The sequence below is a fragment of the Schistocerca americana genome, chromosome 1 (genome assembly GCF_021461395.2).
Source record: "Schistocerca americana isolate TAMUIC-IGC-003095 chromosome 1, iqSchAmer2.1, whole genome shotgun sequence".
Lineage (NCBI taxonomy): Eukaryota > Metazoa > Arthropoda > Insecta > Orthoptera > Acrididae > Schistocerca > Schistocerca americana.
The window spans coordinates 567,777,055-567,794,970 of NC_060119.1; the positions used below are offsets into that span (position 1 = coordinate 567,777,055).

General features: G+C 42.8%; 1 protein-coding gene across 1 annotated transcript in view; it reads right to left on the minus strand.

The window, feature by feature from the left end:
- Nucleotides 1–245: 245 nt before the first annotated feature.
- Nucleotides 246–17,916, minus strand: part of LOC124624978 (dipeptidyl peptidase 1-like) — a 46,919-nt gene continuing 29,248 nt past the window's right edge. The window contains exons 8-10 of the mRNA XM_047149142.1: nucleotides 16,782–16,893; nucleotides 9,993–10,153; nucleotides 246–674 (exon numbers count right to left, since the gene is read on the minus strand). Of these exons, the coding sequence (XP_047005098.1) occupies nucleotides 489–674; nucleotides 9,993–10,153; nucleotides 16,782–16,893 (459 nt within the window). The 3' untranslated portion in view covers nucleotides 246–488. The remainder of the gene's footprint in view (nucleotides 675–9,992; nucleotides 10,154–16,781; nucleotides 16,894–17,916) is intronic.

Below are 17,916 nucleotides of genomic sequence, written 5' to 3' on the forward strand. Positions count from 1 at the left end.
AGCATTCACATAAAGACAGGAAAACACAGTGGGAGACTTTAATTTATAATTTATATAGATTTCATTCATGTCTTATATCCTATTTACGATGTATCAAAAGCAAGTGAAATTGGACATGCGATTAATTGAAAGTATTGTATTCTGGTTCCAATGATGGAGTTAACGTGCAGAAAAATCTCTGTTGATTTTGAAGATAATGAGAGCGAGAAAATAAAGGAAAAACTCAGGTAAAAAAAGTGAACAAATTAAACTGGTACTTCTGTGGCAATATTTTATTATAATTGATAGAATTATACACTTAGACACAAGATGTAACTTGTAGGAACGCTGAATGTGGCGTCCTGATAAAAAAAAAAGCAGTCACTGCTTTGTTTACATGTCTTAAGCGAGGCACTAGTGTGGCTGTTCTGCCAGGTTTCATCACTCATGAGGCGTGCTGTGTGCAGTCACACAGGGGCCCGTGCTGAGTCGCCATGTTGGGAGCCTGTTCAGGCCGGGATGGGGGTGGCCTCGAAGGCGAGACTCTCGATGCCGCACTCGTTGGTCCCCCTCAGGATCTTGAAGTAGCCGGCGTCTCCCCATTCGCCGCCCCAGCTGTTCTTGATGGTCCAGTACTTCTCACCCGAAGCCTCGTCCACTCCGTATCCCACCAGCAGCACCGCGTGGCTCACAGGCTGTGCGACAAAGTAAGCGTCCTCTCAAACACTGGCAAAAATCTGGTACGTATCATCATAAGAAAATTCGCCTAATTACAAACGAAAGAGGAGCACTGATTTACAGGCCATAAACCGAACATCGTTCTGATGAAACAACGAGCTCTCACGTACATTTGCAGCCACAAACACAAGTACTACAGCCAAGATCAACAGATAGAGGAAAACAGCAGACGCTGCAATATTTATTACAAACACTTGTCCTGAATATGACAATGAAATCCTAGTGGCGACATCTTCAGAACAATTCTTCTCGATTTACTCGCCACGTTGAAATTGGATAAATCTCAACCTTTACACGGATCCTTCAAATGCCGTTCTGAGAAACAAGCGCAGCTCTCTGCGAGAATGATGCACCTATCTTCCAAGACACGTCTGTCCGTTATCAGACACGGCTAAATATTTTCGTTTCCCTATCGTTCAAATGGTTCAAATGGCTCTGAGCAATATGGGACTTAACTGCTGTGGTCATCAGTCCCCTAGAAATTAGAACTACTTAAACCTAACTAACCTAAGGACATCACACACATCCATGCCCGAGGCAGGATTCGAACCTGCGACAGTAGCGGTCACGCGGTTCCAGACTGTAGCGCCTAGAACCGCACGGCCACTCCAGCCGGCTTCCCTATTGTGCTCAGACGCTCACTAGCTACTAAAACCAACGAAATCAGTACGGTGCCACACACGAATCTCAAACAGCTTTTGCTTAGTTTTCATTCCATTGTTTCTAGACCGCCCTAGCTGTACCACATAATACGTACTACTTAAATATTTCGATTGCAGACATGCCGTCGCAGAGAGACTCAGACAGTAACTATTAAGATGATTTAAGAGTGTAAGCTTCCACAACCAGTGTCGAGTTGAATGGAATCCATTTGAGTGTGGGGCCGACCCATTATGTAATACTAAAAATATTACGTTGGTGCGTAAGTTCGTAGCGGTTTTGTTTACATATTGTATTTCGGTTGTTGTGGGTTTATTTATTGATTACCATTTTTAATTGTAGTTCACTGCAGCTATTTTCTTATTTTGTCATCAGAGATAGGGACTGGAGCTCTACTACCAATAGGAGAAATAGGAATACATCTGACACGTCCTTCTGTTTGAGTTCAATGGTTGGGTGACAGCAGCGGAGGAGGCTAGAAACATTTGCGCCATGTATGGGAATAATGCCTCTGGGCAGAGCACGTCTAGTAAACGCTTTTTCTCTTTTTAAGGGGGGTCGTTTCGACGTTAGTAACTGTCTACTTTCAGGAAGACCTTTGGGGTCTGATGAAGATGGTTTAAACGCATTAATTCTCAATTATCAACGTCAGTGTTCTCAAGAACTGGGAAATGTGATGAATTGTGATCATTCCACCATCGTGCGGCATTTGAATGCAATGGGGAAGGTTAAAAAACCCGCTGTATGGGTAATGCATCCTCTAAGTCAAAATCACAGAAATCAGCGGGTGTCCATACGTGCATCTCTGCTTGCTTGTCATCAGTTGACTCGTGAAAACACCAACCGTTCCTATCCTGTATAGTTCCTTGTGACGAAAGATGATGTCTCTGTGCCGCGTGGTATTAGCCGAGCGGTCTCGGGGGCTGAATTCGTGGACTGTGAGGCTGGTCCCGGCGGAGGTTCGAGTCCTCCCTCGGGCATGGGTGTGCGTGTTTGTCCTTAGGATAATTTAGGTTAAGTAGTGTGTAAGCTTAGGGACTGATGACCTTAGCAGTTAAGTCCCATGAGATTTCTCACACTTTTTTTTTTGTGTCTCTGTGCTAACACAAGGAAAAGAAAGCAATGGCTGAATCCAAACGAAGGAGCAATTCCCTGTACAAAGACCTGTGAGCATCCACAAAAGATAATGCTATGCATTTTGTGGAACAGCGACGACGTGGTGTACGACGAATTGCTTCCCCGAAGTGAAACCATTACTGCTGACATTTATTATCAACAACAGAGAAGTCTTGCAGACGTAGTCCAAGAACAATGATCAGGAAGACTGCTTGAAGTGATGCTACTCCACGATAATGCCCGCCTGCATTCTGCTAGATAGACAAAAAACGCTGTGCTGCACAGGAGTTGGTATAGGAAGTCATTCCGCACCCACCTCATTTACCTGATCCTGCGCCCTCTGTTTTCACTTTGTCCATCGAACAACTTTCAAGGACCTTCCGGATGAAAATGCGGTCCGACCATGGCTGGACGAGTTCTTCGCCTCAAAACCATCTAATTTCTACAGTGGCGGAATGCAAAAGTTATCGGAGTGTTGACAGACTGCTTGCACATAGTGAAAGAGAATATACTATTGATGACTAAAGTCTCGGTTATGTGTATCTGTTGTGTTTTTTAAACTTACGGAAAAACGCTACCAACTTATGCACCATCCTGATACTATAAAGACGTCGTTTCGACCGCCTTTGCAATGGTTTTCTTCAAAGCGACTGAACTTTTAATAGACCTGAAGAGGACCGCTGCTGACGACAGAGACGTTGACTTCATAGTTGATTTAACGTTTCATAATTACGTTGATTCCAATCGCAGTTGCGCGATAATTCTCGTGAATATCATTGATTCCTGTAGCGGCTATCTTTATACCTGCACGAATCGGTCGCAGATAAGTAAGTCATAAGCAGGTTTCGCTACCTTTCTTTTCCCTGGCCTTGATGTTGTGTCTTCAACGGCTCAGGCTGTTAATCTGGAGTTGCTGATAGTGGTAGAGGATGGCCAAAAGCCCTTCCTGTCGCCAACCCGCATATCATTCCAGTGATGAGAGGAAAAATCATGTAACTTATATCACTTGTTTCATTTGAAACCAACTTGTACCAGTCTACAGACGGTCTCTAGAAGGGTAGTTTTCGTCACAGTTACCTGTAATCAATTATTTACTGTAATTTTAATGAAAATTATTGTTTTTAGTAAAAGTCATGTAATCTAGGCAGTCTATGGTCACTAATTTCGTGCAGCAGCCAACCACAAACTAAGCAGGTTTGCGCCGCAGCGTGCGGAAAAGAGGGACGCTACGTCGTTGGGCGAAACGCAATATACAGCGACAGCTACGGCTGCAACTAACGAGAGGTCAAATCGGTACCGCTGAACACAGCCACAGTTATCGTAAATAGTAATATAAACAACGGAACGGCGCTCCAAATCAAGACCTAAGTCCATAAGAAAGGTTACAGCTGTAATTGTATATTAACGTAACGAAGGTTTTAATGGCGTGGTATCCTCTGGGTTGGGTACTTATTTATTGCATCAGAGCAACAGCCATTCATAAGTGGCGTGTTTGCTGCGATTCTTGGAGCAGCAGCAGCCGAAAGCAGAACTACGTGCCACACAAATAACATTATTGCCATCCTCCGAGCCTGTGACTATATCGCCGGAATGGCGGGATAAATAGATGCAGCGTTGCGTTAACATCACAGCAGAAGCCCAAACAATGGAAAACTAACTCCAGCAATTATATTGACACTTACATGGGTAACACCTGGTTAAAAAGGTATAATACATTCATCACCGGTAGCAATGCACGATTTACATCTGTTTATTGTACGAAAGACGTTTTTATATCAACATAATCAGCTTATTTAATAACACTTTATTCTTGTGAGCCTAAGTTCGACGCAGTATTAACATGTGCCAAACTCTATAGTTCAAAGTAGTATGAACCATCTACGAGGGGTGTGCAATAAATAATGTAACACATTTTCATTGGTTTTATTCAGGATTTCAATACACCATATTATCTCCCACACTTTTGGGCACAAAACCCTATTTTCCAACATAATATCCGTTCAATACGACGGCCTTACGCCACCTTACTGGAGAGCCTGTGTGCTCGCATGGTACTACTCTACTGGTCGACGTCGGAGTTAACGTCATGTTGCAGTCAATAACCTCCTCATCATACGCGCACTACTTCCCGCCGAGTAGATCCTTCATTGGGCCAAATAAGTGGAAGTCGGAAGTTCCGAGATCCGGGCTGTAGGATGGATGAAGAACAACGGTCTAATGAAATTTAGTGAGCTCCTCTCTGGTGCGTAGACTTTTGTGAGGTGTTGATTTGTCATGGAGAAGCTCGTCTGCTTTTTTTGTGGTGACGAACACTTTGCGGGAATCACGCGTGAGATCGACAAGTTTACGCGACCTTGTTGCTATAGGGACAGACACCTTTCCCAAAGACTCACCGTGCTTTTGTTCATTCCCAGGTCTCCCTAGACATTTTGGGAGCACTATGAATATCTGCAGTGCTCCGGTTTTCCTCCAAAAGAAACTCAGTGACAGCTCTCTGTTTGAAAATCACCTCCGTTACAGATGCCATTTTGAAGGCTATTTATGGCGCCGCCACCTGCCGAAACTTCATGAAACTAAAGGGCCTGAAGTAGGAATTTTTTTTTCAACTGAAATTGACCGAAAAAAATTTGTTGCATTATATATTGTATGACACATGTATTTTGTTTACATTGCAAAGACTCGGTTATCTATCAGAGTTAGTGTAATTGCACTGCCTGATAAAAAGAATGAAGCGCCCAGGAGTGGAGAAGGAAACGAAATGAAACTTTGTGTTGAGAGGGTATGTGGTATTATTTCAGTGATTACAAAATCGAGTCATATTTACAAATATCTTGTCAGTATAATCCCACTTATCGGTATAACGTTGCACCATCTCTGGCCTACATGCATTCACTAATTCAGTTGGGAAGGAAGTCATAAAGCCGTTGCATCCTTTCCTGAGGCAAGTTGGGCCACAGCTGTTGTAACTGGTCCTTGATATTCTGGATACTGGCACTGGGACGGAGATGACATTTGAGCTGGTCATACACATGCTCTGTCAAGGACAGATCTGGGGATCTTGCTGGCCATTGGGAGTACCTCAACATCATGCAGTCTGTTGAAAAATGACACCTCGATACTGTCGTATGGGAAGTAACGCATGAGGACGCAGGGAGTCCATGGCATACCATTGTACCGTAAAAGTTTTCTCAGTCACTACTGGCTGTGACCTGAAGTCACGTCCATTAGCTCCCTATGTGCTAGTAGTAATACTGCTGTGTCTCTCTAAAACACTGCAAGAATGGGCTCTCTTCCCAGTCGCCGCCATACCCGCCGACGAAGGTTATCTTGGATGGTGAAATGGAAATGCCGTCTGGCTAGTGCCTCTTGGCGGGTAGACCGATCGCCTGGTGAAAGTCTTTGGAGTCGACGCCAATTGCGAATTGCGTGCCGTTGGGGATGAAATGATGATGATAAGGACAACACAACACCCAGTCCCAGAGCGGATAAAATGCCCGACCCGAGGGAATCGAACCCAGGCCGTTAGGTATGACATTCCGCTGCTCTGACCATTCAGTTACCAGGGGCGGAGATGTTGGGTGGTAAAAAAAAAAAAACCTTGATTCATCGCTGAACACAATGCAACGCCATTCATCAGCAGCCCATGCTTCCGGGCCACGGCACAACTCCTTTGGCAGTCATTTGCCTAATGATGTTACCGGCAGCCTACACGTGTGGTAGTAATTCCCCAGTCTGTCTGCTGCTGGTTGTCGGCCAATGGTGTGGGATAACACAGTATATTGCAGGGAGTCCACTACTTGTTCTCGGATGTCAGGCGCAGGTGTGAAGGTGTTATGATACACTTGCTGCACTATAGGACTACTCCCCTTCGTGGTGGTCAGATGTGGTCGACCACAGCGTGGACGACGAGTGCGTCTGCCCTCATGTTCCATTGTAGTCCAGTGTAAGGCCCCTGTCACATCTGAATGCTCTGGATACTGCACGATTCAGTCAGCCGGCCAAATGGAAGAGCCGTAGTGAGACCCCTTCTATATTTTGTCCACTACTCTCCACTAATCTGGATACTGTATTATTCAATCAGCTGGCCAAATGGAAGACCCACAGTGAGACCCCTACTATATTTTGTCCACTATCCTCCACTAATCTGGATATTGTATTATTCAATCAGCTGGCCAAATGGAAGACCCACAGTGAGACCCCTTCTATATTTTGTCCACTATCCTCCACTAATCTGGATATTGTATTATTCAATCAGCTGGCCATATGGAAGACCCACAGTGAGACCCCTTCTATATTTTGTCCTCTACTCTCAATGCCTACTGCTTAACTGAGTGGTAACGCGCCTGCCTACCAAGCGGTGGGCCTGGGTCCGTTCACGGCCGGGTTATAGATTTTCTCCGCTAGTGGACTGGGTATTGTCATTCATAGTCACCGACACGCAAGTCAACCAATGTTGTGTCCCGTGAAATAAGACTTGCAACTCGGCGGCCGAAATTCCCCGGATGGAGCCTCCTGGCCAATAATGCCACATGATCATTTCATTTCACTTTCTCCACTAATCTATATATTGCATGATTCAGCGAGCAAGCCAAATGGAAGACCCACAGTGAGACACGTTTTACGTTTTCTCAGGTGATGATAACGTTGTTTCACTGGAGTATACAGCATCTTCGGGATCCCTCACAGGCATTACTCAACGTCTCACGCTGCCCGTACCCCTTATACTAGTATACTGTACTAAGCCCGGTAACAACACTAAACGTTAACAGCATCACTACATCCTCATAACTGTGATTCCTATCATAGAGAACTTGAACTCTATTTACATGTCGTCGATCATGTGTACTTGTAGGAAGTCACATTGACATCCGAGCATGTCTTTCAGGTACTTAATATTTTTTGGCAAGGCAGTGTATCTTGCACTTTATGAACGATCTTTGGCTCTCTGGAAAAAAGATTCTCGAGTCTTCGAAAAATGTTAAGAGTTCCGTCTTTATTAATATTGTACTCTGTGATAATGTAGTCAGAATCTACTGTTCTAAAAATCGAACATACACCACCCCGATATTGTAAGCCAGTGGCTAACTTTGTTGAGCAGAGATGCAATGGTGCCACTCTGCTAATCACGAGACGTCCTGATGAAAAAATCTCGCACACTGTAACTGACTTGTCGAAATATGTTCGGAATGTGTGAAAGCGTTCCTCACTCTCACACCAGCTCATAACACTAAACGGAAAGTCCTCTGAGATAGCACATGAAAGATTCCTGGCAAATGAAATGAGTTGCTTGGACTTACGACCACGCTGTTCAGTAAAGAAATGGTTCCGATAGAAACTGGGTACCTGAAGCACTGACAACTTATGAAACAATTTGTGCAAAAATAGAGCCCTCCATCTTGTTACCAGTTGGACAGTGGGCATCGATACACCAAGTCACGGAGCTTCATTCATGGCGTGGTCAAAGGCACGGCCAAACATGATGGCTCCTGTGTGCCATTCTGTCACATCTCCGTCGACTCATTTTACTGGGCTGACTCCATACCATTTCCCTGTCATGACTTACACAAGTATCCGGACACATATTAGTGTCCACCCTTCGCCTTTATGACGGCTTGAACTCTATTGGGAACACTTCCAATGATGTGTAGGAATCTCAGCCCATGCTTCCTCAGGAACTGCAACCGTGTTGAACGCTGGGGTCTTGAGCGAAGTCGAAATTCTAGCTGTGTACAGGTTGGTATTCTGAGCATTTAAGTCCGTTTCAGCTGTGTTACCTACCGCCAACACATTGTCTCAAAGCTGCTGCTTTAAGACAGGATGCATTTTCATGATGATGCAGTCATCGACTCTGATTTGCGAGCTGGAGTGGCCGAGCGGTTCTAGGCGCTACAGCCCCTGGAACTGAGCGACCGCTACGGTCGCAGGTTCGAATCCTGCCTCGGGCATGGATGTGTGTGGTGTCCTTAGGTTAGTTAGGTTTAAGTAGTTCTGAGTTCTAGGGGACTGATGACATCAGAAGTTAAGTCCCATAGTGCTCAGAGCCCTTTTGACTCTGAACTGTTCCTCTACTGTACGCACTACACAGTGCTGTAAAAAGGGGTTCATATCCTTCCGCATTTAGCGTTTTGTTAAGCGCAGTAAGGACAGCACAACAACATCATCATACCGTGAAACCAGCTCCTCCGTACTTCACTGTTGGCGCTATACATGATGGCAGATAACTTTCTCCAGACATTTGCCAAACCAAAACCCCTCCTTCGGATTGCCACAGGGTAAAGCGTGAATGAGGAGTCTCCGCATAATCGGCGAGGAAAGGAATATGTGGAAAACACTGAAAAGATGAAGGGACAGGACGGTAGGACGCCTGTTAAGACAGCATCGAGCAGCATTCATGGTACTAGAGGAAGCTGTAGGGGGTAAAAACTCTAAAGGAAGATAAAGGTTAGAACACACGCAGCAAATAGTTGAGGATGTAGACTGCAACTGCTACTCTGAGATGAAGAGGTTAGCACAGGATGGGCATTCGTGGCGGGCCGTATAAAACCAATAACAACACTGGCGACTCAGTTCGAAAAAAATATACTGAATCATAGCACCAAATCACAGTCATAAACTGTCTCGTTGTGTTACTTTTTACACCACATCAAGCTTCGCTTACAGTTAACTACAGAAATGTGTGGCTTATGAGCAGCTGCTCGACCATTGTATCCCTTTTGTTTTTTACTCCCTACGCACAGTCATTGTGCTGTCTGGAGTGCTGGTAGCAATCTGGAACACAGGAATGATTCCTGCCACCCATGCCATACGATTTTTACAAGTGCTCTTCGCAATGTTCGACGGTCCCCGTTCGTTAGCACAACAGATCATCCTGGTCTCCGTTCAGCCGTGGTTGTTCCTTCGCGTTTCCATCTCACAATCAAACCACCGACAATCAATTTGGGTAGCTTTAGAAGGATTGAAGTGTCTATGATGTATTTATTTCTCAGGTGAGATCCTATGGCTAGTCCTGACCAACCAACCCATTCTGCTCTTACAACTTCTCTACTGACAAATACTTCTCGCCTCCTTTTAAGCTGGTAGGCCAGCCTCTCGTGGCATGTAATGGTCAATTCCGCATTGCACTGGGGTGTCTGGATAATTTTGATCGGGTAATCTATGTTAGCAGTGAGGCGACAGGAAGGGCATCCGGCCACCTCTTAAAATTAACTCGCCACATCCGGTTCACCATCACAGCAGACCCCTCAAGTAGGGATTCATGCTTGGAAAGAGAGAGAATATATGTTAGCAGTGGAAGGTCACGTGACTGTCTGGTACCAGTACTACACCTACTACAAAACTCCAAAGTAACCAGTGTGCTCTTTTAATGGAGTTGACTAATATTTTGCTTGTGAGCTTCGTTTTCAGCCAGCGTCAGTACCACTAAATGTACTCGTAGTCCTTTATTTCTAGAGAAATACCCAGAAAATTGGAGGCACACATTAAAAATGGGAGGTACTCACCACAAGAGGATTGAAGCTCGAGCGGGTGGTGGATTCGACGTGCTTATAGACGCCACTCTCGTAGGCGCGGAAGTCGTCGTACACCATGAAGCCGACAGCGAGTGGGCCGTTCTGCACCAGAGCCTCCTGCATCAGCACTTCGTTGCTGCCGCCGTAGTAGCCTGCAAGCGATCTCTCACTATGTTGTGTCGTGTCTCAAGTCGAGCTAAAGCTCCGCTTAGTAAATAAAACGATGTAAATCTATGTCGCTCTCAGTGTTAATCGTGATGGAAATGTGGGAACCTCGCACTTCTGCTGTTGATGCGATCGCTGTTCGTTTTATTGTGATTCAACAGTGTAACTGTTGGAATGAAAGTAACTAAAGTTGAGGGAGGAGAAATAAAAGCAATGAGGTTTGTTGATGGCGCTCTAATTCTGTCAGAGACAGCAAAGGACTTGGATGAGCAGCTGAACGGAATAGCTAGTATCTTGAAAATAGGTTGTAAGATGAGTATCAGCAAAACTAAAAACAACACAAGGAAATGTTGTCAGACAAAATCAGCCGATGCTGACAGAATTTTGATTAGGAAGCGACACACTGAAAGTAGTAGGTGAGTTCTGCTAGCTGGGTAGCAAACCACGCGATCGTAGAACCATAGAGGTTGCAAAATGTAGGGTGGCAGTTGCAAGAAAAGCGTTTCCGAAAAATAAATGTTTGTTAACATGGACTAAAAATTTAAATTGTTCGGAAGTCTTTTTTCAGAAGTGTTTACTGGAATGTAGCCTTGTACGGAAGTGAAACGTGTACGACAGAAGGTACAGACGAGAAAAAAATAACTTTTTGAAATGTTATGTTACAGATAAGTACTGAAGATAAAATAGGTAGATCGGCTATCTGCATCGCATTTGCGAGGGAAGCAATAGATGTCGCAACTTCACTAAACGCAGAGATCAGTTGATAGGACACATCCTGGCAATAACACAAGTATTCCAATAAATAGTATGTCGAGTGTAGTTCTAGAAAGATCTGCTAATTATATTTTCATGGACATTAATAAATGGTTTAAAGCCAACTCACTGACATTAAACTTCGAAAAGACTCACTATATGCAATTCAGAACCTGTAAGAAGTTTCCACCCAGCATATGCATAAAATATGAAGAAGAGCAGATAGAAGAGGTTGACAGTCTTAAATTCCTGGGATTACAACTTGATAACAAATTCAGTTGGGAGGAGCACACCACAGAACTGCAGAAACGTCTAAACAAACCTCTATCTGCAATTCGAGTGTTAACAGACATAGGCGACATAAAAATGAAAAATGTTGCATACTTTGCCTACTTTCATTCCATAATGCCATATGGAATAATGTTTTGGAGTAACTTCAAGTCAAACAAAAGTTTTCAGAGTCCAAAAGCGTGTAATACGTATTATTTATGGAGTAAATTCACGGACGTCCTGTAGAAACCTCTTCAAAGAACTGGGTATACTAACTACTGCCTCTCATTATATTTACTCCTTAGTGAAATTTGTCCTAAATAATATATCACTTTTTCCATCAAACAGCTCAGTTCATACATACAATATCAGGAACAAAAATGATCTGCACATGGACTTAAAAGCACTTACTTTAGTTCAAAAAGGGTCCCACTACTCAGGAAAACTCATCTTCAATAATTTGCCAGCAAACATAAAAAATTTAGTTACAAATAAAGATCAGTTTATAAGAAGCCTGAAAGACTTACTAGTGGCTAACTTCTTCTACTCCATTGACGAATTTCTTAATAGAAACAAATTATGTATTGTATATACTCATGCAATTAGTATTGTTATTTCAGCTTAAAAAATGATGTATTGTATATACTCATACTATTAGTATTGTTACTTCAGCTTAAAAAAGAAAGTGACATGTTCCACATCCACGAGGATATCTCTTCAGTACGAATCTATGGAACGAAAAACTAATCTAATCTAATGTAATCAATGAACAGATAATTTGGTGACAGGGGTAAGTGTGTGGGAAGGTGGAGGGGTAAAATTGTAGAGGGAGACAAAGATCTGACAGTAGTAAACAGGTTCAGATGGATGTAGGTTGCAAAAATTATGCAGAGAAATTCTAGCATCGAAAGCTGCGCCATACCAGTCTTCAGACTGAAAATCACAGCATCAACTATTGTATGACCAGCCTGCTGCAGTGGTTTAGTTTTTAACAGTGTTTAGTGTTTAATAGAGAAAAGAAGACTGTCGAAGTGTGCGCTACAGATTAATGGTAAAAATTATGTGCACTGATAAAAAACGAGTAGATTCTCCGTAGAATAAACGAGAAAAGAAATACGTAGAAAACAAGTGGGATAAGGGGCAAGGTCAGGACATCAGTGAACAGCATACTAGAGGATCTGTACGGGGCAAAGATTGTAGTCGAATACAGAGATAAAAACAGTCTTTTTTTTCAGTCACCGGCCTTCTGACTGGTTTGATGCGGCCCGCCACAGATTCCTCTCCTGTACCAACCTCTTCATCTCAGAGTTGCATTTGCTAGCAACATCCTCAATTATTTGATCGATGTATTCCAATCTGCATCTTCCTCTATAGTTTTTGCTCTCTACAACTCCCTCTAGCACAATAGAAGTCATTCCCTGATATCTTAAGAGATGTCCAATCATCCTGTCCCTTCTCCTTGTAAGCGTTTTCCACTTATTCCTGTCCTCTCCGATTCTGTGCAGAACCTCCTGATTCCTTTTCTTATCAATCCACCTAATTTTCAACATTCGTCTGTAGCACCACATCTCAAATGTTTCTATTCTCTTCTGTTCCGGTTTTCCCACAGTCCATGTTTCACTACTATACAATGTTGTACTCCAAACATACGTTCTCGGAAATTTCTTCCTCATGTTAAGGCCTGTGTTTTATACTAGTAGACTCCTCTTGCCCAAGAATGCCCTTTTTGCCAGTGCTACTCTGCTTTTGATGTCCTCCTTGCTCCATCCGCCATTGATTATTCTGTTGCCTAGGTAGCAGAATTCCTTAACATCGTCTACTTCGTGACTATCAACCCTGATATTGAGTTTCTCGCTGTTCTCATTTCTGCTAATTCTCATTACTTTCGCCTTTCTTCGATTTACTCTCAATCCACATTCTGCGCTCATTAGACTGTTCATTCCGTTCAGTAGATCATGCAATTCTTCTTGTACATATTGTATGTTACCCATCTCTCCATACAGCTTACCCATATTTATCTCAGAATTTCGAACATCTTCCACCATTTTACAATGTCGAACGCTTTGTTCAGATAGACAACTCCTATGAAGGTGTCTTGATTTTTCTTTAGTATTGCAACGTCAGAATTGCCTCTGCCAAATTGATTGTCATCCAAACACATCCTAGCCCGCATCTCGTGGTCGTGCGGTAGCGTTCTCGCTTCCCACCCCCGGGTTCCCGGGTTCGATTCCCAGCGGGGTCAGGGATTTTCCCTGTCTCGTGATGGCTGGGTGTTGTGTGCTGTCCTTAGGTTAGTTAGGTTTAAGTAGTTCTAAGTTCTAGGGGACTGATGACCATCGATGTTAAGTCCCATAGTGCTCAGAGCCATCTGAACCAAACACATCCTCAATTTTCTTTTCCATTCTTCTGTATATTCTTCTTGTCAACAAATTGAATACATGAGCTCCTACGCTGATTCTGCAATAATTTCTGCACTTGTCAGCACTTGCAGTCTCCGGAATTGTGTGGATGATATATTTCCGAAAGTCAGATGTTCTGTCAGCAGACTCATACATTCTACACACCAACGTCAATAGTCGTTTTGTTGCCACTTCCCCCAATGATTTTAGGAATTCTGATGGAATATCATCTATCCCTTGTGTCTTATTTGATCTTAAGTCTTCTAAAGCCCTCTTAAACTGTGATTCGGATACTGGATCCCCTACCTCTTCTAAAGCGACTCCTGTTTCTTCTTCTGTCACATTAGAGAAATCTTCCCCTCATAGAGGCGTTCAATCTGCTCTTTCCACCTGTCCGCCCTCTCGTCTGCATTTAACAATGGAATTCCCGTTCCACTCTTAATGTTACCACCGTTGCCTTTAACTTCACTGAAAGTTATTTTGACTTTCCTATATGTTGAGTCTTTCCTACATGCTGAATCAATAAATACAACATATAACTGAGAATGCTAGGTGTATGAAATGAAGAGAGAAGTACAGGAGTGCAAATCGTAGCGAGTTGCATCAGACCAGTCAGTAGACTGACAACTGATGACAAAAAATTCCACCGACGCCTTTTCACAGATTCATGTGAAATGTGGAATGAAATTTCAAGCGTCTGGGTGAAACTTTCTCTAAATGGACAAAGTCATCCAATGAACGGGAGTCACCATCAATAAAAAGTCCGCCTTAAGGTACATAAAAATGATTTAAATGCAAATAAAAATCTTTCACTGTTTCATACTTTACACGAAAACGACTTTGCGCAGTAATTAATTGTTTGTACTAGTTGCTAGTTTCCTGTTGTCATTTCCATCGACGATTCTTCACATTTATGGCTATAATGTGAAATGTGTCACTTGGTTGACGATACAACATATTTCTAAATGAAAATATTCCTACACAAAGACCATTTACATTATTCGCTTATACGTTATTTAACACTGAAACCTTTAGTAACATACACACAGGGATATCATATTCTTTTAACTGCAGTGAATTAGGTTTAACTCTCTGATCAAACACAGACTCACATACAGGCAATTATTTTGAGGAGTAACAGGAGGTACGAAGCAGATGTGATTTTATCACTGATTCAGTTCTCTACATGACTAATGGCCGAATACCGTTAAGACTGAAAACTATGGCTGCTACATTTCCCACCCTATTGCAATACATACTGGTTGAGCGATGCATAGAGTAATTTATTTCTTCTCTTAGTACCTAATATGTTTATAAATAGACATACACACACAGAGACAAACTCACACAGTTCTACAATGGTAGATTCAATTTTCCTTGATATCTCAGAATATTTCCTATCAAATCCATCCCTCCCTTTAGTCAAACGGTGCGGTGTGCCTCTCTTCCCTTGATTCGATTAAGTATCTATTTTTTAGTTGTTCTATCTTCACACAAATTCATGACTATTGTTCTGTAGCTCCTGTTTACAAAGTTTTGTCCTCCTCTTGTCGGCCCTGTTTATCGTCCATTCATCATTATCCTGTAAGTCTACACTCCATACAAATATCTTCAGAACAAACTTTCTAAAACTTAAATTTATTTGCAATGTAAAGACACTGGCATTTCCCTTCATTAGAAAATTGTTTGTTGTTACGTCTCTTTATTTCTGCCGTAATTTTATTGCACTAAATAGCAGAATTCATCTACTACTTTCAATGTCTAATTCCCTTAGCATCACATGATTTAATTTGCCTACATTGAATGCTCGTAGTTTTATTTTGTTGGTGTACCTCATATAACCTGAACGAAATAGCTGTATGCTGTTTTGAAACTTGTAGATTAAAGCCGTGGGCCAGACTGCGACTTGAACCCGTAAGCTACTGGACTCGAGTCCCAGTCCGACACATATTTCTTTATCTTTCAAGAATTTTGATCTAATAACCTGCCCTCTAGTCACTACACATTCCGCTCCACTGATGTTACAAGCCCTTTGTCGTCTCCAGCAGAATTACAGTGTTATCAGTAGACCTTCAAATTTTTATTTCTTCCACCGGAACTATAATCCCCTCTCCAAATATCTCTTAGTTGTGGTTTGTATAATACAGCCAACCGGTTTCAAGAAGATTTATCTTGATCTGACTTCGACATCGACTAAGGGGTCTTCATCAGAAAATCCAAAACAATCACATATAGTGACAGATGAACAGATGTTAGTTTAAATTGTTGCTTACTCAGTGCACAGATTAAATATTGGGGTGAGAGGGAGCATAACGATACTTCACTCCCTTTTACTCCATAACCATTTCTCACTCCCCCTATACTGCCTATATCTCATTTTCTTTCACTCTTAGAATTCCTGTCTGGTTTCAGTACAAGTTACAGACATGACAGATGAACCAAGGAGGACATAAAAAATAGACTAGTACAGCAAAGAGAGAATTCCTGGCCCAAATAAGTCCGTTAGTATCAAACATCGGCTTTAATTTGAGGAAGAAACTTCTGAGATTGTACGTTGGAGCCCGACATGGTATACAGGACATGGTATGTACAGTGGGAAAGAAGAGAACTGACACGTTTGAGATGTGTCAGTGCAAAATGGTGTTGAAAAATAAGTTAACAGGTGAGATAAGGAATGAGGAGGTTCTCCACCAATTAGTGGAGAAAGGAACATACCAGTACGGAAAATACTGACAAGAAGAAAGGGAAGGCTGATATGGTATATGTTAAGACATTGGGGCGTAACTAGCATAGTACTAGCAGTAGTCACACGTCAGAAGTCTGATGGCTAAAAAAGTTAAAAACTTTTTAAAAAATTCAAAGAATCTGTTCTCGTAAGCATTGTCAAAAGCTTTGTCTAGATTAATTTTAATTACCAACAGCCTCGGTTGCAATGTTTACCTAGATTTCAGTCGGGATAACCCAACTTTCTTCAGAATAAAAGTAACTACCGTTTCTCTATAGTGGGCATCGTCAAGCTAAAACTACAAATCCACAAATTATCGTCAGACTGTAAAAACTTATCTGAAACTGCCTCGGCCCCACTTCGCGACCGATGCGCTGGTTATTAAAATTGAAATTAATATTTATACAGTTGCTGACAGGGCCGCGAAATGTTGAAAATGTCTTTGTCTAGATGTTTGAGCTGCCTCACCTCCAAGGTATCCGTACTCGGACGTGTAGTGTCGGTCGCACTCCCTCACCGTGGAGCACTCGGTGTCGTTGCCCACATACGGGTTGCACTCCTCCTCCACCAGTCCGTAGTCCTGCAAAAAATCAGTCACTGTTAACCAAAGCGTTACCTGGTTGTATGGAGCTCAATCTGCGCTTCTAAATTCCCCCCCAAGACAAACGACGGCTTCCCAAAAAGTGTTTTATCGAGCGATGCTTTGCATTGGCTCAGGCACCCGGCAATGCTTCGGATGGAGTGAAGTTCAAATGCCCGTCCCGTCACCCCAGTTTACGTTCCCATAGTATCCCTGCCTCACTTAAGATGAATGCCGAGGTATTTTCTTTGATAAGCCCCCAAATCCAGTTTCTTCTTTTTCCTTCCAATGACGAAATGGATTCACATTTTGCGAATCTGGATTGATGTCAGCTGTACGCAATAAATGCAGTTTTTTGCCGAACCGGGACTCGAACCCAGATTTCCAACATGGCGAGCGCTCTCCTAAGAAAGTAAATACGATCGCCCCTTCATACTCATATGAGTTATTCGCAAGTGTCCTGATCGTATGGAGTGGACTTACAACAGTTTAGCCGTTTCTGCTCTAATGAGACATCATCAGAACGATAAATACAGAAAAGACAAAACGCAAAGTTACTACTAAATACAAAAATTAAAAAGAGCAAAGCAAAGAAACAAAATTAAAACTTAAGTGACGAGCAAAAAGCTTCCATTTGAGGGCGTTTATGCAGCATACATGCAATGTAACCTGACTCCGGTACAGGTATATAAGCACCGACATCTAAGTAAGGGTTTAATTTGGTATTCGTGTCTTTCAGAAGTGCATGCGGTAATTGCGGAAACGTCAACTAAGGTGATGTTATAACCAAACGGAACCAATGTGCTCGTGTTCTTGTGGCGCCTGCCGATAGACGGACGCCGTTAGACATCACTCGGAGAGTGAAGAATGTGTATGGGGCAGCATTCCACCGCTGTGGAATAGTGCTCCAAGTTCCACGCTATGAGGGGTGCGGCTTCTTCATGATATGGCGCGTCCTCACATCGCAGATGTCGTAACACGGATGTAACGCCAATTCAAGTGGGAGACACTCGATCAACCGCT